This window comes from Anopheles merus, chromosome 2R (genome assembly GCF_017562075.2).
Source record: "Anopheles merus strain MAF chromosome 2R, AmerM5.1, whole genome shotgun sequence".
Lineage (NCBI taxonomy): Eukaryota > Metazoa > Arthropoda > Insecta > Diptera > Culicidae > Anopheles > Anopheles merus.
In genome coordinates this window covers 6,312,587-6,337,733 of record NC_054082.1, presented here as the reverse complement: position 1 = coordinate 6,337,733, position 25,147 = coordinate 6,312,587, and the positions used below count along the sequence as shown (strand labels likewise).

The following is a 25,147-nucleotide window of genomic DNA, read 5'->3' as shown; positions in this document are numbered from 1 at the left end:
TGTGCTTTTCTAATTTACACAAAATTTTCACACAAATTTCGAACATTTTAAGATTTACAAAGAAAAATGCATAAAACTCAACCCTCTTTTTTAAAGTAATAAGTATTTCTAGTTTATTTCAACATTCGTTCCTCGCTTTCTCTCGCTCTCTCTCTCTCTACCTCTCACACACACACACGCCAACAAACTCATTCTTTTTTTGTTCTACTGACAATCCGCCGCACAATCCAAACCCACCTTCCCTACAGCGATACGCACACCTATATTTTTGCTACAAACGCTTCTCCGATAGCTTTTCTTCCTTTCCCTTCCGATAACATTCGCGCTATATTATTATCCTTATCCGAACTAATTTGCAGCGCACGTGCAGCGCAATGTACGAACATTCCAAACCTAACTTAATTTGTACAAAATGGCGATAAAAAGTAACTAAACACAAAAGAAATGGGGGAAAAAGGGGAGGAAAGAAGCAAAACACAAAAAAAAGTTAAGCTAATGAAGTATTAAAGATGAATGAAAAATTAACATCCACACACATACAAACAGCACTTCGAAAAGAAAGAACCAAATTGTGTATGTGGAGCGATAGAAGCCAAAACTGGAAAATTACAGAAGTATAAAGGACTTAGCTAATATTGTTGATGTTTCAAAGTTTTTGTTGTGTTTTTGTCTCTGTTGCCATCAAGTCAATTCACTACCCCTCCCAATAGCTAAACAGCACCAGAACAGAACAGCAGTTAAAGTGCTAGTTTTCCACCGTGTATCGTCTCTCTCCCTCTCTCGGGGAAGCTTTCCTGAACACATACGGCTTTTTGTTTGTTTGTTTGCTACTTTGCGACATTCATTTGCTCACAGCTCCATCTTGTTTTGCTTGCTTGTTTTGTGGTTTTTATGGTTCGTTTCATGAAGCGCTCTTTATACTTTCCTATCCTTCTATTCAACGTGCTCCGATGCCTTGTTTTCCCCTTTTTTTACTTTTCCATTTGTCTGTTTTTGTTTTTGCATTCACTCATAGCATTGCTTATTAGTTTTTAGTGTAATTTTTCTCTTCTTTGTGTGTTGCTTACGCTCTACTGCTTCTCTGCGTACTTAGCTGTCGATTCTTTACACTTGCGTGTGTTTACATTAACTAAATTGCACATTGATGTTGTTTGTTTGTTTTTTTTTGCATTTCATTGTAAAAATTGCAACATTAAACAAAAAATCGAAAATAAACAAAAAAATAGCCCTTGAAGGCTTGAAGAACAGTGGCATGGATGGTTTTAATGGATGTTGATAATAAGAGTGCGACCCTTCACGATCAGTTCCTCCCTACAGCTTCCGTATTCCCATTATAAGCGCTTGTGTTGTCCTACTCTTTTAGATGCCTCTTAGCTCATAACTGACGATTCTTTACACAATTTACTTTACTGCTTTAATTCCTGTTTCTAACAATGTAACCCCTTTGCTGCAGCACGCGTTAAAGCTACCAAACGAAATATTACTAATTACTGTACACTACCACTACCTTCTTGCAGCTCGTAAGCGTACACCACAATAACTTATCATAGATACTGTGGGGGAGAAGGAGGGAAGGAGGGGGGGGGGGAGTGTTTGACAAAAAATCGGTTTTTGCAATCAGAATGAGCAAAGGAAACAAAACCAAAAGGAATCTTAATGGTGTTTTCTTGAAATTTTCCAAACGGGTTTTTCTCCCATTTTTGTGTTTGTTTTCAATTCACATACACGCGTGAAACAACACACACACGATTATTTCTCTTACATTACAGTGTGTTAGATATTTATGTTGCAGTTTTTTTTATGTTCTACGCTCCCACTTCCCCCTCGCCATTCAGCCTAAGTATGATTTGAATTTAGATTTATTAACTCTAGAACACTATCCCTCTCTCTCACACACACAAACGGACACGCGCCCATACACACTCGCCTTATCTATGCAAGAAATTATGTTACGCTTATTTCACTTGTGTCTCGCCTAAATCCTAAAGCCGTACCACTAGTGTCCCGAGAGTTTTGATCACACAACTGGGACTACCATTTACGGATGTTCGTCCGGTATACACTACCTTCATCTAGCAAAACAGCCATTTATATGTATCTGTGTATGTGTATGTCTAGTTTTTTTTTGCAGCTATATGCACCATTTTGCCCTATCGGAAACTACTACAGCTAGTCTGTGCAATCGTACCTTACGATCGTTTATCGTCGCTCTTCAACACCTTTTCGTAGAGTAGCAATGCGCGTGAATCAACTAGCGAGAAAGAAAACGACAAACGCACCAACACCGGCCCTGTACACAAACCTACACGATAATGAGTGTGAGTGCGTATGTGTGTAAAGGGGATGAACTCTCGGGGGATGTTTCTGTTTTAACAGGCTAGCAAGAATCGTACTAAGTCGACAATATACATATAGCGCTGTTTGCTTGTGTGTGGTGCAATAGCTTTCTTTCTCGTGCGACGTGCGCACACACCCCTACCGTCGAGTACAAATAGAAGATTTTGTTGTTTTCTGTTTTGTTTTCCCTAATGGCACTGGCAATTTATTGGATTAGAAGTTCTACACCGATTAATGTGTACCGTTTTAGCTATGATTCTCGCTGCACTCGCTGCACGCTCACACACCATGCACGACCCGCTCGCCATCGTATCGTCAGCATTCCATGGGGCTACGGCTGCACTCGTTTAGTGATCGAGATGAAAATGGAGAAGTTTTCCTTTGCAATGGAAATTTCTATGCTGATTTGGTGCTTTTTTTATATCACCAAACAACCAAGCGTTCGTGGTAGTAGCGTGTTAAGTAGCGAGAAGAAGCTTGTGCAGCCATCGCTTGAAAAACGACCAATACGGGGCGGGCGGCTGGGAAGGGCCTGTCGGCGAAACAGATCGTTGTACCAAAACCAGAGCACGGAGTATATATATATATATATATAGCTTAGCTTAACAACCTATATTGTCGTCACGTATGTACAGTTTCTTCTCCTAATTGCTACTCGATAAGCTACGTTTGATTATTATATACGTATGTTTATGGGTTTCATACTTCGCAAAAGCTTATTCTGTACACTATCGGGCGGTCGCCTTCAAAAGAACGATTCAATTATCCCCGCCCCAAAAAAAAAAAATAATAATAAACGAAACGCACAAAAAAAATAATTAAACAGTACTATTATAACAAGATAAGATCAGGTTTTTAGTGTTTAGTCATAACAAAAAAGGTCGTAAAAGGAAGACCAATAAACAACTTTCAGTTGAGTTTTCACACAGCGCGGAAGTATTGTGAGTGGGGAGGGGCGGCTTAAGGGAATGGGAAGGCTGACTTAACTAAACCAGTGTTTGTCACCCTTTTCCCGGTGCAGCGAGTTTGTTGCACACCTGCGCAATGTTGTTAGTTATTAAACGGTTAAACAATTCGTTTCGTACACAAAAAATCAAATCAAATAAAAATTCAACAAACAATTTAACAATGCTTTGATGAGATGTCACTACCAGGAGAGGGAGAGAGAGAGGAAAAAAAACACAAATAAATCCGTAAATCTTAGCCCCTACTTTAGTTAAAGAACGAACGAAACAAACAAAAAACAACTCCTTCTCTCGCTTACTTTGTGTGTGTGCGTGTGACTTTTTGTTGTTGTGGTTGCGCATCTTAAAACAATGTACTAAGCTGCTCCTTACGCTACAGCTTAGAGCTCGACATAAGGATAGCTGCGTGTAGGTACTAAGGTAAAAACTATTGCAACTAACGCTACTCTACTGCTATCGCTCCTACTATCGCTCCTACTACTAATCAACTCTACCTGTTACTCTATCTTGTTTACTAGCCTTCGCAGTCATTCACACAAGAGACTCCATTCATTCTCTCGCCCTCTCTCTCGCTCTCTATCTCTCTCTCTCTCTCTCTCTCTCTCTCTCTCTCTCTCTCTCTCTCTTTCTCTCACACACTTACGCTCTCGCATACACTATATTTACAATAAAAACAAAAAGCTTGGCTTGTCTGTTTAATTTCTCATTTTGCAGAGCCTTTTTCCTCCGTTCGTTCTCCCCGTTTCCGGTACGATCACGTGATCAGCAAAGCGATGGTGTTGTTGTTCAGCACTTCCCACGTGAGTCGTTTCGGTCGTCGGTGTTTTGTTTTTATTTTCTTCTCCCCCAATCGGCAAGCTGGGCTTTTCTTTCAAGGGGATGCAATCTAAAAGAAGAGAGAAGAAAGTGGAAATTAAATCAGATGATTTTGGAGAGCAAAAAAACAGGTCACAACGGTCAAATTTGAATTAATGATTCATGGAAATAGAATAAAATTCATAATAACATTCTCCTTTATAATAAACCTTTTCCACGTTCAAAAAGTGTCTTCAAATTTACTCAAAAATGCCCCCGCCATCAGCACCCTAATTCAAAAATCTCAAGTTCGTATTGCGAAACGATCCTCCCTTTGCTCTCATGCAGGCTCCAGCTCCATTGAGCAGCATCCACTTGTGTTTGAGACTATCGATTGAGACTATCGCCTCCGGTACCGCTGGTGCTGCTGCTTGTACCACACGCCGAGCGCTTTATAGGAATTTCAATCACTAAGCTGCCGGTGTGACGGTGGACGGAGGACGGTCTGTCGTCTGCTGCAGTCGTGCAGCAGTGGATTGCAATCTGTAGCCTTTTAGCTTACCGTTTCATTGAACGTGAACAGAAGTGGTGTGCTTGACACAGTGAAGATTATACCTTCTTCACGCTTTAGCAGCTCCCTTGACCTGACACTACGTGACACATCCGTGTCTCCTTAACCCCCGTGCAAGAAGTGATTTCAATACGAATGACAATCGACTCAATGGGGTAGCGGCTTCCGCCCAATGTATCCACACACACGCGGTACCAGCGAGCACTGCTCTCGATAAGTGATCCACTACATCTATCCAGCACGCGAAGGTGCAGAAGATGTTGGCAACGGCGAGGATGATGATGATGATGATGGACGAAGTTTCGTCAAATATTCATCACCCATATCTCGAACGGGATAATACACTCCCACCCCCCCCCCCCCTCCGTGTATCCGTCGATCACCATCAGCGTCTCCTTTAAGGATGATGTTGATATCTGACAGTTACGACAATGCTTCGGCGAAAAGGTTCGGTTCGCGCTTCCGAGATGTGGTGGCAATCTCTGCCCTCGTAATGAACAACCGAGCCAGTTAGTGGAGGAAGAAGTTTCCCGAAATGTCTTCCCAAATTTGATGTGTTTTGTCATATTTTCGATGCGCTTTTTTTGGTACACAATCGTGATTGCCATCGCGCGCGGGCTGGCTTGTCGTGATCGAGGTGTGACAGGAATAAGTTTCGATTATGGAATGATTAAATATTCATTCACCTTTCCGCCACACCACAAATCGGTTCGTCCTGTGTACTCGACGAGAGTTGCTTTCTTTTTCTCTCTCACTTTCGTACAACTTTTTCCCTGTTTAGCGCGGTACGTATATGAGCGAAGGAAAAGTTTTTCCCTTCCCTCCTACGATTTCTACTCATTTTTCTTAACCAACCCACACACACACACAACCCGCTGTGATGTGATGTGCTGCTCACTGTGACATGACACGGGGCTGATTTTGAAGCCCTTTTTTTCTTGGCCTGCTTTACGCGAATCATCGCTAAGGCAACACCCACGGTCGTTGAATTTACAAGAGAGAGAGAGAGAAAGAGAGCAAAAAAGAACGACCTGTTTCTTTGCGGTTAATGAAAGCGTGATAATATCGTTTGTGCGCAAATTTGAACTTTCTCGTTTGCGCGGGCGTGGGGAACAGCCTTATTGGGTTTCGCTCAATTCGTTCATGAAGATTTAATTTGATAAGACTTTTCACGGGAAGAGAGGGAGGGGGGGGGGGGGTGGCGGAGTGAGAGATGAGAAGCGATTGCTTTTATGCATTGAAGCGCCGCCACTGCTTACAACAACCGCGCACAGCACACAAAAGGGGTTTTTATAAAAAATAGATGAAAAAAGAGATGAGGACGAAGAATGCCGGGAGGATGAAGAAAGATGTTCGAAATCGGTTCATAAGATTAGAGAGGATGGTTTTTCTGAGATTTTCGTTTGTGTGGCATTGATTAAACGGAATTCTTAAAACGTTCCTATTCGCTCCTCAATTCCGAGCTTTTTGCGATATAAAACCACAGAATTGAATCATCAAGAAGAAACACTTGTAATGTCACGCTGTGATTTTAACTTAATTCTTAAATAATATCTATTTATCTAGAATTAATTCACATCAACACAACAGTAATGACCATAGAGGTGGAAATTAATTGTATTATATTAATGCACAATAAATCATATCTTAATTAATTAAAATGTATTCAACAAAAGAGCCAAAAAGGAAGCCCCCTCAGTTGAAATCCCAAAGGCGTCAAATTCGAGGCCCTCAAATAATCACTCCCCTCTCTCCTACCTACATCTCAACTAATCCTACATTGATTCATCCCTTCACACACATCATTATCTCGGCATTCATGAACGGCTACAACAAGAGAGCGAAAGGCAAAAAAAGGACGACACCACCATCCCATCATTATGCCAATGCTGGATCCCCCGTTTGATTTTATAGGTGTCCTTAAGCCAGCAGGCAGCGTACAACACGAAAAGAACAGCCTTTCACAGACACACTGGGAAGGTGGGTCGGTCTGGCCTCTTCATTACGCTAATCGGTCCCATCCATAAAGTGTCGGGGCAATGGGAATCGCACGCGTCAGAAGTCGGAAGTATGATGCGCGGCCCCCGATGATGATGAGAAGCACTTTCGCCTCGCCGTGCAAATGTACCAATGACCATCATTTCGATTGCCGACGGTCCGGCACAGAAGCTTCCATGCGTCACACACATACTCTAACGACGACGAGGACGGATATAAGCCGCAATAGCAAAGAAAACTGGCGATGAAAGTGAAACGACGACTCCCGGGGGAGGGCCTCCTTCTGTGTGCCCAGTGTGGCGGCATGGTCAACGAAAGCATAAGGATGCCAGCAGCTACAACAACGCCCCAAATTGATACAATAGGAAACGTATACAATTATTTATCCTTCCACCGCACATGACCACCCAGCCACCAGCAGCCTCCGAAGGACAGAGAAACATTGAGCGGCATCTGATTTCCGCCCGATTTGTGCTCTCGACTGCAATGAACCAGGGGGGCGGAGGGTGGCATCCTGCTAACTGCAAACATTTATATTAGATCCAATTGATTCTTGTACCTTCTCCTGCCTCCCTGCCACCAGTCCGGTGGTCCACCCCCCTTCACGAGAGGCTAGGATTCGGAGGCAAGTACTTGAAGTACGTGGCACCGAGAGAACGACCGTCTGCTCGGCATGTCCAATTGCGTCTGTCTCGGTCCATTCATCCCTTTTCTGTGTGTCTTTCCGCTCTCTCTCTTTCTCTCTGTACATACCCATCCCGTGGCAAAGGATGATCTTGTACGTTTGTGTTCGATGAAGCAAATTACCGTCAACCGTTTGTCGATTCGATTGCTTTCACTGGGGGAAAGTCGTGGACGTGGACGTGAACGTTTCCTTTTTGGTTTGTGGTGTTGCTACTGCTACTACTGCTGCTACTGCTTGTGTGTAAAGACATTCCTTTTTCTGTGAAGGACAACCACAAAAGAGGACGACACTTTACGTCCCCTCTCCCCTCTCTGCCAGGCGGCGGACGAAGTGTAGGAAAGGCAAATTGGCCATTGAGCAGGGCGGCAACAGCGAGAGCATCGATTTCATTGTCCGTCCTCGTGGCGTGGCGTCATCGAGTGGCTTATCTCTGGTGACCCGGAGAGTCGGTTCGGTGTAGGTCATCCGGAAAATGGGAGCAGAGGGTAGATTACTCGGTCGGTTGGCACAAAAGTTGCCTCATTGGTGTGGTGTGTTTAAGTTTATTTAAATAAAAAAGGTCATTTTGTGACATGTTTTTGAATCCCTTTTGCATTCCACTTTAAGCTGGAAAAGGGGAAATTAATTCCTTAACACCACAAACGCTGATTCCAGCAAACCGCACTGTTCGATTTTCCTCCCTAATGCCTGAAACCACAGGAATGAAACTATTCATTGGTGCACCGCACTTGCTCCAGTTGGCACAGCGATAGCGGAAGCGGACATACTTAACCAGTGTTCACAGCCACTTGCCGTCAGCCAACCAGCGAACCATAATACTGCTAACAACGCCACCAGGATCTTCGGCCAAAAACGCTTTCGACTCAGCAGTTGTGCTCAAAGGACGACGCTGCCTTAGGAAATGAAGTGAAGTGAAGTTGAAAAGCATAATTTATATCATCACACTTTCACCATCACCGCGCGCGCTCCTCTGTGAGTGGTACAACACACACCACGCATCCTTCGTTTGGAAGTAGGGAATTGAACACAAAAAATAAACGGCACAAGGATGTGAAAATCACTCGAAATCGTTTCGCTTTTCATGTCGCATTTAGCGGTCACAGAGAGTCAGGCGAAAGAGCAGCAGCTTAAGCCTGGGAAGCGTATCGATGTACAGCGCTTTGTACAGGGATGTACTGCCCCCGGAGGAGGAGGAGGAGGAGGAGGAGGAGGAGGCGGAGAAGGTAAGAGAATGCAGTCGACGGCAAGTTGTTGCGTTGTTGGGGTAATTGGGTAGGACTAACGGGCGCCACCGGCACCGAGCGACCAATTCAATGAATCATTTTGAATTTTTGTTACGTCTTGCAAAGAGAAGCACACGCAGAAGCAATCGGTCGGTGGTGTTGGAGTGTTGGACAGGGAATGATTTCTTTTAGATTCACTTTTTCTACTGGTTGTTTCCCTTGCTGAAGAAAACGCCAAAAATTCGCTTCTTTTGATAAGGCTAAAACGCGCACACAAAAACGCAACAAGTTAATGGTGAGCAGTTTGTTGGTTTCCTTCTGCCTATTGGGTGTGTTGGCGACCAGACCTCAGACCAGGACACCAATAAAGTGCTCATAATATCGTTTTTGGTCGTTTTTGGAACGGCAGATTGGGCAAGGAAGTACCCATTATAGGGAGAGAGAGTCAGTGCCAACAACAATCGAACAATCGGTTGTACATTTTCAATTACAAAAGGGGACTCACCACCCCTATTTAAGTGTAATTGAAAGGAAATTGATCGATCGGAGTGGAAAGGGACAAGCAGAGCAAGCGTTCTGCGGAGTTTCTTTGGAACATTTTAGTGTGAAATAAATTGAATTCCACGCTCTTAAATATGATATATTGGGAAGTAGTAGAGCAATGTCAATAATTTTGGAACTTCTTCTACTTGGCGTAACGTCCTAAGTGGACTTTGTGGCTTTCGAGACTTATTCAGTACCATGCAGGCAGGATAGTCAACTCTATCTATGGAAGAGACGATCTATTCTAGAGTTGAACCTACGGCGGACATGCAATCGGATCCTTCAAGTTGACAACAGTATCACGGGACCGCTCCACGTGGCTTGATCAGCACTTAGTATCTTCTTGATGTTAATTATCGCAAGCACTGTAGCGAAATACTATGCCCAAGTCACTAATAGGCTTTGTCATGTATGTCCTGTTGGTTTACTAGTTTAATAGGATAGTTATTCCTGTTCATAGAGACCTCATTTCATATGAGTCACGCAGGGAACGCCTTCGTCTTTCGGTTAAATCGTACGACTTGATAACTGTGACGCAAATAAAAGACTGACATTGCAGTTCTTCTTCAAGCAACAGGATCTACTAAAAGATTCTCCTTACATCCAGGCTCCATCGCATTAACATCCCGTAAAACTGTTGCTCCAATAAAAATTGAATGTCCTTTTCTTGCGTCGCCACAACAAAAAAAGCCCATCAAAAACTTCCATCCAGTCACGACGCGATAGGGTTGTTACCCTTTCCTTCGATTCACAATAAAACTTTACTACTTCCTATGCTCGCGTGGCCCGTAGTAGTAGTAGTAGTTTCACTCCCCATTCCCCACACACCACCCTCCCCTCAAAGACTCCATATTATGCTTATGAGCTGAATATGTGAAGCGGAAAAGAATGTGTCTGCCTCTAATCCACAAAAAAGCCCTCTCCCCCTTTCATAAGGATAGAGGCTTCCCAGGCGCCACCGAGTTTAACTCTATCGTTTGGGGGGGCCACAGCGAACCCGATGGGGCGTATATGATTGGAAAATAAAAACTCCTCCACATCCCTCCAAAACAAAAAGGGAAAATCTAAATCATAACATTAGATGGGCTTGGAGTTTGAGCTTGAGCTTTGCGCGTCGTTTTACTAGGACATTGGGTAGGGGGGGGGAGATGCCAAGATGCGATCCTGCTGGCCAACAAACGGTTTGCGTACGTCAGCAGCACCGTTTTATTGAATAAAAAGTGATTTAAACTTTTTTTTTGCCACTTTGGGTAGAGAGAATGGCCACAGGCCGCGGGTTCTTTTCGCAACTTTTTATTGACTTCGTTATCGTCGGGGTCGTCATCTTTATCGTGACGCCTCGCTTCCTCCTCAGTCGCCACAATAACTCGGAAGATTTCCCACTCTCTTGTGATTCCCTTGGCATACTGTCAATGTAAAATACAGTAAATTTTCCAACTTCAATCAAGAGATCACAGAGACAGAGAGAAATAAAGGAAGTACTGCTTAAAAAATGCTTCAATTCCTGGATCCTTCCAAACCCCACCACTTCATTCCACTCCCCGGCAGTGTCGGAAGGGGGAGGTCCGTAACGAGAGAGCATGAAGTTTTTAGACTAATTTGATAAATGTGATAAATGCTGTCCCGCTCACCGGTGACAGATTGTCCTTGCGGTGATTTAATTATTTTCGGACCGGTCTTGTGATAAGAGAAGCACACCAACGCGCTTTCCTCGTGAGCTTGCAAGTGACTCCTTGTCCGTGGTTGTTGGGAAAACGACCACTTCTGCTTAGGTTTCCTTTCCTATTTTTTTCCCCTCCACTGTTGCTTCTACTTGAAACAGTGCCCCGAAGGTTGAGTTTATTAGCTGTGTGCAAGCTTGACGTTTTGCATACCAATTGCCGCGCGTCCACATTCTGGGTGGTGGTACACAAGAATTTCATAAAACTCTCACGACCTTCCTCCTGTGCACCGGTAGTGCTCTCCACAGGAAGGAGCTGCTGATAAGAAGCTAACGGTGCGATCCCGTGTTTGCTGCTTCTTCTTCGTACCGCATGCTGCACACCCCAAACAAAACCGGTGATGATTGTTCACGTTATGTCAATCAAATTATTCCATTATTTCCCATTGCCTGCCAGCCCAAAACGTCTTCACTTACACAACAGCGGTGAGAGATGGTGGTGGTGCCACCGCTTGCCACTGTAGCCGGCGAAGGAGGAAATTAATTTAACGTCCAATTTGGCAGCTAAATTGATGGTTTTGATGTGCATGTTTGCAAAGCGGCATTTTGCAGCACAAGTTCCAGGGAAAATCGGGCCAATTGGGGGCTCTCCCTGTCGTCCTAGCAGCAGCGAAGGAAAGCCCCGGCGGCTAATGCCATCACTGCCAACGAAGCTCCGTTGATGTGATTTGTGTTTTGAATTGTGTCTTTTTTTTTAAGGAACGCTTTCTTTTCAGGAACAATTAGCTGGACGACCTAAAAGATATCAAAATAGGTAGAATTAGGATGTTGGACTTTGAAACTCAATACCACAGAGAGAGTGTGTGCTCAACCTCCTGCTGAACATTTCACCTTCAGGACTACCTTTACAAATATTATGAAACATATCGCAACGGTCATTCCTTTTCCTTCGTTTTTTTTACTCATAAATTTAACCACATTCCAAACAGAATAGCAGCGCGAAAGGCAATAATAACCGGTACACAAAACGACTTCCAGTGCTGCTGACAGAACGAACACACACCAACGAAAGTCGAAGAAAGTGATGCCATTTTAATACCATGCCCGGTGTCTTGTAAAACATACCACCAATAAACCACAACCACCACCGCCATCATTTACATCTCATATGATCACTTTCACCAAAAACCCATACCATCAACATATAGTTATTGTCCTCCCGCCAGAACGACTAAGTGCTTGTCATCGCCCATCATTTGCTGCTCTATTGCTCTGTGATGAAATGCTTTTGCCCTCCAAAAAAAAAGAGCGAGAAAACTCTTCTCCTATGAGCGCTGCTGTCTCCTGCTTCTTCTTCTAGAAGGTGGTGGCAGTGCCGGTGGTGGTGCTGCGAGGTTTACTACTTTTGCGTAATGGTAAAGTTCGTTATTGTACCCACTTAACGGTTGACTTATTGCTGGCTTCCTCCCCCTACCCCACCGGGGCAAGGACGGACCAAACCAAACCAAACGCGTTTGGCGCACACAATTTGTGTACGAAGGTTTAGTAGAGCGGGGTATTCGATCTGTTTGGTGTTGTTATGTGTGGTGGTATGTGTCCCGTCTGCCATGGGGATCATTTTCATGCTTCATCTTGCAAAAAGGGGGCGAAGCAGGAGCAGCGGGTTGTAAAGTTTACGAGCATGATTTTATCGTTGAGCAAATTTAAAATGAATAAAAAAAACCGGGCAGGAGATAGATTCTGCTCAGCTTGGTGTAGCTTGGTGGTGGCCGTGGATGATGGTGTTTCCTTCCCAACTGGTTCTTTTCTCCCTTTGATCAACTCACACACTGTTGCTGACCGTAGTAGATGGGTCAAACGTTCAAGTCTTATCGGAAGAATGGCAAAGGTGTTACGTATTTTTTCCCAGCAATACACACGCATGCATTTCAATTGATTTCAGCAAAGCTTAAGCCGTTTGATACTAAGAAACAAAGCATTATCAAGGGGGGGGGGGGTCACACAAGTCCTTCCCGCAGGAAGCGTTTCTTCCCATTGTCACACAAAAAGTCTCAGCAAGCAACACTTCCGAGCGGCGGGACACACATCGTTTCTGACACACATTTGCCACCAACGTAAGCAGATCGGCTTAACTTAACAATAGAAACAAGTGCAGCAACAACAACAACAACAAAAACCCGGAAAATCCGTGAGAAGTGTTTCTCAAAGCAATGCGAGTGGCAGTAGCAACGCAACGCTTTTCTACACGCGGATACACACAGCAAAAGAAACGATATGATGAGCGGTGCTCGATTGCGAGTGCTCCCCTTCCCATACTCATCGCTTTTTTCCATCGTCCTTTTCGTGTTGTGTAAGGAGGAAAGATTGTTTCTTTCGTCTTACACTTTGTTTTGTACAATTCTTTTTTTGCCAGCATTGCAACCCCTGGCAACTGTTTGCTGTCATCTCGATAAAATAAGGACCAAAGGCTTCAGAGAAACTCATCCGAAAGGGCGAAGGGCCGCGCAGCCCTTTTGACTTGACGGCGCGCGAAAGGGGTGATGAACGACAGATAAATAGATAACATGGTTCAGAGGGGGAGGCTGATGAATGGCATGCTTCCAGGGACTAGGAAGTTGGCAGTATTCTTTTGGGATTGGTAAAACGAAGTCATTTGTCTTTAGTTTTGCACAAGCTCTATAAAGCTTGTAGAACATACAGGGATAAAAAAGATTCAAATTAAATTAAAGTTTGCAGTTGAAATGAAGCAAGTAGTACACGGTTGTGGTTTTCATCAGTCAGTTCAACCGTTTGCCAAATTTAAAAATATAAAATAAAGAGGCAGAGTTGAATATTTAATCAAATATACAAACATCAACACTTGTTGCACAATAAATTCCGTCCAAAAACTGACCACATGATGGCACAAAAATCGGCATAAAACAAACTATCCTACAGCAACTAGTACACTACACAGTACGTACGATGGCAACAGGATGCGGAATAAAGGATTGCAGCAACCGCAACGCTATATGGACGGGGAGCTATCGGACGGAAACAATCTGTAAACAAACACTTATTTTGTTGCCATGTCGTGTATCTTTCGCCTGTTCCTTTTTTCTGTAGTGCCCTTGCCTATCAGGATCTAATCTGAAAGGGAGATGGATGGATGGATGGATGGTTGGGGGTAGCGCGTGCAACAAGTAGCAACCGACAAGAAACCCTCCCAACTGTCCATCGCATATACCACACACCGCCACGAGTAGTGTAAAAACCATTCCATTCAAAAAATAAGAAACAAGCGATTTATTTTATACACAAAATCGCGCGCAGCAGCATTTGAAAATATAAAAATATAAATCACGAATGAAATATTTTCGATTTCAAATCTAGCAGCAGCAGCACCATCAGAGAGCTGGCCGCAACAAATGGGTTAATTTTCGTATGCAAAAATGGGAGTTTGGCCAAATAAAAGGCGTGCTAGCTAAGCTCCGCGCGTCGTCATGAATAAATTGAGCTGTTGTTGTTGTTGTGGTATTTCTAAAGTCATTTTATTCCGATCGGGTGCTGCCAATAGAAGTGGCAGTTGTAGTGGGTGAAGAATTGCAATGATGCACTGAGATATTAAATTTAGATTCACGGAATTAGCATTCATTTCGCGACTAGTTCTGGTTGGACACAGCCGGGCGGTGCATTCAGTTTTAGTTGAGTAGAGTGTGTCTATTGGAGACATGAATTGAATTTTCTCATTTTTTATTTAGAAGCAAAACAGTGATGTCAAATTCATTCCAAAAAGTGCCCCTCCAATTTTATGAATGTAATTAACAATAATTCCCTCTTTATTGTAGGCATATTTTTGTATCACGCGCTCTCTTTTTTCTCGTAAAATTGCAACGAGGAACACTGTTAACAAAATAAGAAAAATATGCCCTCAATCAGCTTCTCTTCCCCTCACTCTTCACCTTCCCATGCTCACACTACTGTTTAATTAAAATATCAAAGTACTTTTGATGATGCGTCGTGCCCGAGGATCAGAAGCACCTGCTGGAAGCGATATGTTCTTCCGAGCTTGCGTAATTGAGTCTTTTTTAATTAATCTCTTTAGCACATCGTACAGAAGACGTTGGGCTTTTATCTGCCCCCCCCCTCCCCTCTCCCTCCCTCTCTTACTTCGCAACATAAAAATAGCAACGTCGCTAATATGTTTCTCGCTACACGATATGTACAACGCACTCGCGTTCGTGCGTAATGTTAGACGACCACATTAGGCGCACAAATCAAAGCAGCCAGAGGCTCACCTTTCAAAGCAATCCACACGGCGAGCAGAGGAGGGGGGGGGGGGAGGTGGTGAATAATCTCTGGCAGGGGCGGAGGGGTTGGCACTGCTAAGATGTCTTGAGCGGAAAAGAAAGAATGAAATTGAGCCGTAAACGGTACCACCTTCCACCAGCCCAGATTGAAGCAAGAAGCTGCCGCCGGCAAGCCTCGTACCTGAAGAAAGTAGATTATTCACAACAGCGCAAAGACTAGGTAGAAAAATAGGCGCCGACCGGCTTTTCTGAGCGCACCACCCCCTGGTCCAGGGGCCGTGCAATTGAATGAGGTTTAAATGATGCTCCTCTCTCTCTCTCTTCGCAAAAGTTCACAAGTCTTTTCTCGGAAGCACCATCAACGGCAATAGTAGTGAATTGTTGAAGAGATGGCATGGCAAGAGTACTTGTTTTAAATTCAATTGGCTTGGTCGCGTACTTGCAAACCGTACGGTTGCAACGACCGGCAGGCAGGAGACCGATAAGTAGCGCCCCGGTGCTTTTCATCTCCAGTGATTGACATAAGACCAAGGCGCGGCGGTAGCACAACATACCGAATAATATTGCTTTGGAAAGCTTCGGTTCTGGGAAATGCGTTACTGCGGGAGAAGGAACTTTGCGTACGTACGTTCCTCGAAACATCCAAAGGGCTTACATGCGTACATGGTAACAATTTATTTGTAATTTTCAAGCTAATTTCTTTTAAGCTGCAAGACAAATATGTTTTAAAGGTCAAACTGAGGAGAAACTTTAAATTAAATCAACGGGAATTGTACAAAATGTGGAAATGTTTCAAATAAATAGCCGCTTCTTCCCTTGTATTCTTTAATTTACGTAAAAAAGAAAGTCAACAATTATAAAATAGCTTTAGATTGTTTATACTTTTTCTTCAAACTCTCGAAACAAGCTGCAGAAAGTAAACGGACGGACACCAGCCAAAAAGAAACCTTAATTCATCAACACATTCACCACCAAGTCTTGTTTTATGCATATAGATGCACATCATGTTCGGTTGGGCGGAGCGAAACGAATTCGGGATGGAAGATTCCACCACCAGGCACGGGTGAGCAAGCAAGCAAGCAAGGAAGCAAGAGAGCACAATCAGGAGAGCGGGAAAAAAGAAAAACATTCCATAATCTTGTATTCTCCAACGAACCGTATGGTTTTTGCTAGGCGCACCACCACCGATATTACAACCACTGCTAGGGTAGAAGTGGAACCTCATTCATCCCTCTCATCCGACCCACGTTGGGAGCGCCCGAGTTTGATGAAACATAATTTCTTGCATAATTTATACTAATCGCCAATCCGTATCCTTCCAGCTCACTTGCTGGGGCTCCTTTCGTACGCGCCACGCTCGCTTAAAAGATCAATCAACGCAGCGGGTGGGCAAAGCTTCGGCCCACACCACACCACCGGGGGGTTTTCCACGGAACGACGAGGGAGGGTGGTGGTAATGAGATGCCGCGGCCGTCGATGACTTGACGCCCGGCGACTTCTTGCACACTGCTGCACGGACGGGGCTTGTGGTAATCGTTCATCTTCGGTGGCCACGCTTGACTGACTGGCACAAGACGACGCGCCAACTTGATGTTTTCTCGCGCGCGCTACCGAAGGACATTCGATCGAGGTTAGGGAGCGGATGGTGGTAGAGTGGGCGGGTGTGTGATTTCTGCTGTTAGCTGCCAGCACATAATTAAAGGTTGAGGTGCGAGGAAGCAGTAAGCAACGGTTGTACACGAGAGATGAGGGCAAACTCTGATGGCAAAACCTCAAACTTCAGGATATCAGTCCAAAGCCACAGGAGCAGTCGAGTGGGAAGCCGACTGGGCGATTTACAGTGTCGGAGGTTAAAGCGTGTAAAGCATGACACACCTCATGATGTAACGTATACATCCGACGACCGTATGGGGAGAATGGTGAAGAAAAAATCCAAACCACCTTCGAAGACGATGGAGCACAGCATAAGTTACCGCTCAATCAACTTTTCACACCGTCCACAGGACCGTCGTCACATCGCCGGCGAGATTGGATTGGACCGTTCCCTCCTAACCGTTCCACCACGGCCTCCTCCGAGCAGGCATTCCGGGAGCAGCAGCAGCTCCGAACCAAATCTCGACTGTCTGTCGAAATGTTCACCCACCAAATGCGCACCCTTTTGCCGCCCGCTCTCTAGACAAACTGCTCTCCTGACGCCAGAAAGTCAATCAGCAAATTATGCCCTAACTTTTGCTTTCCCCACGCCAAGTTCTCGGCCGGATTCGCGCGGATAAGGGGAAAGCAAAGGTCGCCTCCATACGGGGACGCAACAACTCATAGCGGCAAACTTGTTCGCCACTTCTTTCTGACAGCTTTAGTGCCCCGCAGGGCAATGTGTACACGCGGCTTGTCTTGCTGGTTGGGGGAAAAAGAATGCACGCACATTTGCCAACAAGTACAACGCACCAACGAGTAAAAACTTTTACCGGGCGGGTGACTTTTGGAGGCGTCTCGTACTTTGTGACCTTCGTTGACTTGGCATGAATGTCCCTCGCACGGGCTTGTCAATGGGAAGAAGATTCGTTTACTGTCGTTTGTGATTTTTTCAACCATTTTATGTAAGAATATCACAACTCCATTGCGTATACGACCTTTTTTTTTTGGTACAACACACTTATTTGAAGTATTTGGAATGATAGTTCTTGGTTCTAAATTTAACAAGTAAAACTTCCACGACCAAGGACATCCACTCCCGAACAAAATCTCAATTTAAACACAAATCCTACAAACTCCTTCCAGCTCAAAGATCCATCGCTTACCTCACAGCACTTGGGCACTGGGTCCGCTCTCGGAAAAGCGTTCGATTCACTGGACCGATGCGCGCATCGCGCCATCGGTACCGGCTCGATGCACCGCGCGCCACCACACGCCCTAGTGCACCCAGGACGGTGGCGTGACGCTCGTGCGGGCCGCGTACTGGCCGTGGTTGTGTGCGGCCGCCTGCTGGTTCGGGGACGGTGCGGTCATCGCACTGATCCCGGACGACGAGTCGGACGAGTTGGAATTGTTCGGGGCCGCGTAGCTGTTGTGGATCGACAGTGGCAGGTTGGAGAAATCGAGCGATCCCTCCAAGCTGAGCTCGTGCTTTAGCACCTGCAAACGCGCGCACATACGGAAAATCGGTTAGCTGGTATCGACAGTGTACCCCACTCCTCTGCTACTCCTCCCTCCCCGAGGGTGAACCCCTACCTCATCCACACACGGAAACGCTTCCACGTTGATGTTGATGTCGTCGATGTTTGTTTGGCTGTTTAAAGCTTCCATCACTTGACCCATTAGCGTCTGCGGTGTTGGATCTGCGGGGCCGGCCGGACGGGAATGAAGCACGAAACGAATGGCATTAGAGGGTGTCGGTTGGAGGCGCGGCGGGTTACGAGCTCGCGAATCACACTTACCTTGCTGCTGCTGCTGCGGCGGTGGCGCTATCAATCCGCAGATCGTATTTGGCGTTAGCGGAGGACTAGACGAGGGCGTTCTTTGTATTACGCGAGATCCAATTAGCATGGCGTAGTCAGGTGACGGTTCACTGTGCGGATATGAGGGCGACATGCCGGTGCCGGACGCCGGTGAGATGCTCTGTGCGACGAGAGGGAAGGGAAGAGGACCAGAAACAAGTTTGATTAGGTGACGTGTTTCGGGAGGGGGATGGGCTGCCGATAGCGTTATTAGCCATTTCTGAGCTAGAAACTGGTCGCACACTATCGGCGTTTGCTAATTTTCTGTTGCTCATTTTTTTAGCCATTCAGCTGCCACAGTTGAACAAACAATTCGGTGGCTAAGCAAATGGGGAAGCTTTCGCAGTGTCTGGGGTGACTATTTTTAAAAAAACGGCGAATATTCTTAGCACCTTCATTAGCCAACTAAACAAACTTACGGCTCATGGTGAGAAGAGGGAAAAAACGCAGCTGAATCGTGCTGCACCATTCATCGGATCACTTATAAAACGCGTGATTTTCTTTTTTGCATCAATTTTAAAATAAATTTTGGGACGATAGCCTATTTTTAAACTGTTTCGGTAAATCAATAAATCTGTTGTTTGCACATCTTGTTGCACCAGGTAAGCGAACACATGTTACACATAATGGGTTGGCAACGAAAAACTCCTACTGTTATTAGTTCAATTGGGTTTTCTCTGCACTGCGTCTAGAAAAATCCAGTATTGGGCCTTTTTTTAGCTAAAAAGCGAGGTCTTTGCGAGTTGTGTTTTAAATTTAAGGTACGGTAACTGCTATGTACGTAACAAATTCACTTGTAAGTACTGTTTGAACAGTTTGAAAAGCTCGTCTTATTCCCCAACAGACGCTTTACTGTCCACGCCAAGCTACCGTTTATGTATACGTTGCATTTTAAATTGAATTTATTTGTGTCAAAGTTTACCGCAGTATTGTCGTCGTGGTGCTCTGAACGAATGCATAACACCCGCAAAGAAAAGCGTTACCGATAGCAACACCACGCACAATATGCTCTCGGCTCATCGCCTTCGCAGTCGAGGTGCAAAGCTGCAAACAATCCCAAACACCTTCATCGTTCCGTGAGTCCGTGTTACGACCAGGTTTCTCTCTATTGCCGTGACGAGAGCAGAGGGGATTAAGCTTGTTTGTCGGACGATTTGCCACCCGGTTTGGAATCGTCGTCCGGCAAATTTCCACACAATGGACACACTTTACTCCGGACACACACACACTCTCTCTCTCCGGTCCATTTTTCCACCACAACTTACCTCACGAGCATTATTCTGTAGCATGCAGGTACAATGTTGTATGCGATGAATCGGGCACTGATTCTGTTGCTGCGGGAGACCGTAGGACGGGGCGACCGAGGCCATCAGCGAGTAGGGCTGGGGCGGCTGGTACGGTGGCGGCGGTGGCTGATTGTGCATCGCCGTCGACTGCGTAAATCTGTTCCAGTAGTGCGGCCAGTAGGTTGGAAAGAAAATAGGAAAAGAAATACCCATTGATAATAGTGGCTTTCGATGGGCCGGCTGGGCAGGAGATGAAAGGGGATGACGGGGAGCAATGGAACGGGGGGCTTGAAGGCGCTTGAGCGATCGATTCATTTCCGGGGTACGGATTAGACGGGGGAATGTGTGTGCGTGGGCACGTAGTACGTTTCCTTCAAGCCCGCAGGGCGACGAACAAAGATCGGTTTAATAATAGGCGATAAGAGGGAGGGCAGCGCAACTATACTAATACAAACTACTACGGGGTTTAAAAGGAGTTTGCAACGAGACCGCAAAACACAATCAAATGAAACGGGTGCGACTAAAAACAACATTCAACTAGCAGTAGGTAAAAAGAGAAGCATGCACAATAACACGGGGCTAGTGTATTGTATGGCGGGGAAGGCGCCACGATTTTGGCGATCACATTTTGCGGAGCGTCCTTGGGCAGTAGTACACTCGACGCGGTACAGAGCAACTGGTGGATGGTGGATGAGGATGAAACCATACTGACCCTTTGAAGTAATCGTTCTGCTGCAGCGTCAGCTCGTCCGCCAGCGAGCCGGCCAGCTGATCGAGCGTACCGATGTCCAGCTCGAGCACGTCGCCCTGCGCCTGCTCGGCACTGTCGACCAGGTCGGCCACGTCCGCCGCCGTATAGTTCCACGTGTTCTCGACGCCCACGATCGACTGGATCGGGCTTAACCTACCGCACGAGCTCGCGTTCGAGGAGGCGCGCTGCCGGAAGTCGGGCGACAGCTGAAAGTTACCGCTGGTAGGCGATATAGCGGGGATCCAAGCGTTGCCGTCATGTTTGTCAGGAAAGGCGCAGGTTGTGTTGAACAGTGTATAAGTTATGGGGAAGAAAACACATTAGGGGAGAGAGTAAACGAAAAGACAAAAGAGAAACAAAGAAAAGAAGAAAATGAAAAACAGAACATATAAGTAACTGAATCAATGGCGATAAACTTAAAACTATCAATAAATTTTCATAAATGAAAGATAATCAGGTAAAAGAATACGACTTTCTGCATAAAAATGCAAAACAAACTAGATAATAAGTGTTGTGTATGATGTATAAATGAATTTAACTGAACGTGGACATTAAGAAAGAGTAAAAAACTACCAGAACTAGTATAAAAATTCAATTCAACATTCTCAATCATATTAGCCGCTACGTCTACTTTAGACATTCAAAGCAATAAGTGTAATATAGAAAGAGATTTAAAAAACACGTTCTACACAACGTCTTAACTACTGTTGGAAAGAATTTCTTGCATTTAAAATTAATAACAAATCTTATGGGTTGCCGAAAAATACTAAGAATATACTAAAAAATACTAGTTGTGAAACATCAAATCGAATAAATGCCGATGTTAAGCGCCGTACTGGGGCAGCTTAGGGCCGTACCTATGCAGTGGACTCTCTGGGAACAGATCTAATCCTTCACTAACGCTACTGCTCGGTGACGGGGTGGCATCGTTCAGTGGGTTGGCTGTTTGGAAAAAAAGCGGAAAAGAAAGAAGCCCGTTTTAGTCTGCTCCACATTAGACCCTCGCTCGCCTCACTAGCCGCCGCCGGCAGGGCGGCTCAATATACTTACTGGCCAGACCGAGGGCAGCCTGCTGCCGGATCGCTTCGACGCGCTTTTTCGCCCGGCCCCGGCGCTTCTCGTACTTGGACGTTTCCATCGAGGCGGCTCGCCGGCGCACCGACTTGCCCGGCTTTGCGTCCGGGTTCAGCATCCACCAGGACGACTTGCCCGTACCCTCGTTCTGTACTCGCATGAAGCGATTGTGCAGCGATAAATTGTGCCGGATCGAGTTCTGTAAGACAAGGGAAGAAAGGTGAGTAAAATGGTGTCAGAAACAACGGAAATTAGACGCAAACTATCACATGCACACACACAGAAGGAGGGATCAAAACGGTTCGCGGGGGGGATTTGAACTATCGAAGAAAGCACGCACAAAGGTACTGCCTGCCTCTGCCGCGGTGTGTCCTGGGAGAAAGCACAGCAGGACGGCATCGAAATCGAAATCCACCCGAAAACGGAACCAAGAGAGAGTGAGAGAGAGAAAGCGAACCGAACGAACGAAAATTTATTGCACCGTGGAAGGAAATAAATTTTAGTCAAATAATTGATGGTCAACTGGCGCGCCTTGGCCGGCAACTGCGGCGGCATTGTCGTGGAAAACCCGTGGTGTGTGGACTGAACCGGGGTAGGAAAAAAAACTCGAGCAGCAGACGACTCCGTGCCAGCGCAATTACCACCAGCAGCCCGGCCAGACACACTCGAACGCCACCAGAAGAGGGCAGAGAGGTTACGAATTCGGCCGCCGTCCGGTTTTGTTGCAAGGGTCCTCCTCTCCTCGAAAGGATGAGGCTGCTGTCGCGGGAAGGTTCTTCGCTTTGGAGGGATCTCTCCGCTCGGGCACACGGGTTTTCGTCCAAATCGCAATCGTAGAAGAAATTGGGCGCTAAATTCGACTGCCAGTGTGAATTGTACGGTCGCATAACTCAACCCATTGGCAACATAAATCGTGTACGGACCCGACCATGAAGGGCGAGTGCAAATTTCACAAAAAGTCTCTGGCTGTCGTGTGCGTAGCAGATTAAATTGTCCGTAAAAAAAACCCCCCGGAAGAGTGAAATTACTTGTGGCAGTTGTGTATTAATTTCTTGAAGGACTCTTTAAAATTCATGTGCACATTTGCTTTTTCCGTCATTAAATACATAGTTTTATCATAAATTCACTTTATGTTTGTATTATCTACTGCATTTTTAACCTGTTAGGAGAAGGATATCCTTCCAGTGCTTGCTCTTAAGACGAGATAAAAACGCTTCAACAATAACTCAAGCAAGTTGTGCTTCAAATTAATAACAAATTCTACCAACACACGCAGGATCATAAAACACGAAAAGTCATTAATAACACCGATCAACTTTCTTCCTGAAAGCTAACCGTCAACACGTGTACCAGCGAGCGCCAGAAAACGGGTTTTATATCTTGTTTCATATCAATCGATGTCCATTTTAGCGTTATTAATTTTGAAACGTCGATGAAAAGTTTTGCTTCCATATCTTAAGCGTGGAAGAAAAAACTTCCAGCTTTTCTTAGGAAAAAAAGAAGTGAAAAATGTTCTCAAAAACAAAAGCGAGCCAGCAGCAGAGCAAGGGATCAAGGGAATGAAGTAAGAAAGAGGAAAAATAAGGACACAAAACACCGATGCGCTGATGAAAGGATAAAACTTATGACGTTGTCTGGAGCGCAGCAGATCGAAATGTACCCAACAGGGGGCTAATAGAAATGTTGTACAATCGGTGGGGGTTGGAAACATATTTAGCGAAGAAAAAAAAAAGCAGTAAGATTGCTTCTCTGCAGTCAAATGGAAAGAGAAAAAAACGAAAAAAAAGGAAACACAGGCGATGAAAGTCATCTTCACTCTCTGGCAAGCAGGACGATGACCACTACACATTCCAGTAGCAAAAGAAGCAAAAAAAACTCCATCACTTTCCAGATAACAAGTAACAAAGAGTAGGAACGCAGAAAAATTGAAAAACTTGCAAACTCTCCACGAGCGAAAGCGATCCTCGGCGAGAAGTGGAGCGAGCCTTTTCCTCCAGCGGCAAAAGCTTTCAGAACAATTCTTTTCAATTATCAGCCCTCTGGAGGCATTAATCAGACTATATTAAAAGTGTATAACTTCATTAAATCGCACTTTAATGCTGTCTCTATCGCGCTGCCGCCGCTCCAAATGGATTCATAGACGGCAGGGATGGCAACACACACACACAAAAAGAAGGTTATGTAAGCCGTTAAGCAGCAACCGGGCTGAGCTTGAGCTGAGACACACCGAAAGGGCCGAAAGCGTTCGCGAATGGTGAATATCTCGCGCTATGATATATCCTCCGTGGCAAGGATCAATTCAGAGCTGGTAGAGAGCGGGAGAGAGAGAGAGACCGGGTTTCATAATGGGGTTAACGGGATAGTTATTTGAAAACAGACATTTTTCCAACCCTAGTGGCAGAAGAATCTTTCGGTTTGCGATGAAAAGAGGATCTCGCCAAAGTGCTGGTTGCCCTTTTGGTAGTGAGATGCGAGTGTGTAGTTAAGCGGTGTAAGCATAAGAAGCGATGGGGTGGATATAGTACAGCATCCTAGGAGCTCGACATATAAAAAAAGAATTCACAAACGAAAGTGGAAAAAGATAAAAAAGAGTTTCTAATCGAAGGACAGTGGGAATGTACCAAGCATGTTAAAAGCAAAAATGCATTCAAAGGGAACGTTTTAATCGACTTTAGCTGTTTGAATTTCGAATCTAGTTTGAATTTGACTTCTCAACGCACTACTAACAACGAAATACAAATTGATTTTGTGAATCATTCTGTCGAACCTTGTAGACACATTTTGTCCAAACGTGTTTCTTTCCTTTCCAATTGTGCTAGAAAAATTCGGCAAAAAATGAGACCCAAAAAAGTTGAGCGTAAAAGCAAGATTGGCGCACTTTACGCGAACCTCGAACACTATCGCATATCGGAGATTTTGCCCTTCTGCTTCTCTCCTTCCTTCCGCTAACCACCACCCAGCCATTAGCCAGCCAGCCGTCGAAACTGTTCGCGAAAGAAGCTCCAAATAGTCGCAGCAGCAGCAGCTTCTTACCTTCTCCTAAACCAGCGAACCATTTCCGCGCGCGCGTTAGGGAACGGGTTAGCAGCAGCAGCAGCAGCAGCGGTACGGTTGGCGCCTTTTTGGCGCACCGTCTGATTTAAAAGAACGCTACTCCTTACGAACGCACTCTCTCCTCTTAGCCCTGTGGCTTGCCGATATCGCATTCTGCATAAAACTTTTTAATCGAACACGAGCTGTTGGCGGTGAGGACCAGCTCAAGGAAGGGAGGTTGGAGAGAAAGTATGTTGTCGCCGGCGACAAAACTCAATCTGGACACCGTGCTGGGGATGGGATGGGACGCGCGTAACGGAAACCCCTTTTATCTTGCCACAACTTCTGCCTCTGAAGATCGATGCCACACGGAAAACTGCACGCCCGGGGGGGAAGTCACATGACTTGGCCGTCAAAGTAAGTTTATTACAAAATGCAAGCGC

General features: G+C 45.3%; 1 protein-coding gene across 1 annotated transcript in view; it reads right to left on the bottom strand.

Moving 5' to 3' along the window:
* Positions 1-86: 86 nt before the first annotated feature.
* LOC121591125 (forkhead box protein O) overlaps positions 87-25,147 on the bottom strand; it is a 66,804-nt gene continuing 41,743 nt past the window's right edge. The window contains exons 4-11 of the mRNA XM_041911514.1: positions 21,648-21,870; positions 21,455-21,539; positions 20,559-20,816; positions 19,826-20,003; positions 18,501-18,681; positions 18,295-18,401; positions 17,865-18,198; positions 87-4,188 (exon numbers count right to left, since the gene is read on the bottom strand). Of these exons, the coding sequence (XP_041767448.1) occupies positions 17,977-18,198; positions 18,295-18,401; positions 18,501-18,681; positions 19,826-20,003; positions 20,559-20,816; positions 21,455-21,539; positions 21,648-21,870 (1,254 nt within the window). The 3' untranslated portion in view covers positions 87-4,188; positions 17,865-17,976. The remainder of the gene's footprint in view (positions 4,189-17,864; positions 18,199-18,294; positions 18,402-18,500; positions 18,682-19,825; positions 20,004-20,558; positions 20,817-21,454; positions 21,540-21,647; positions 21,871-25,147) is intronic.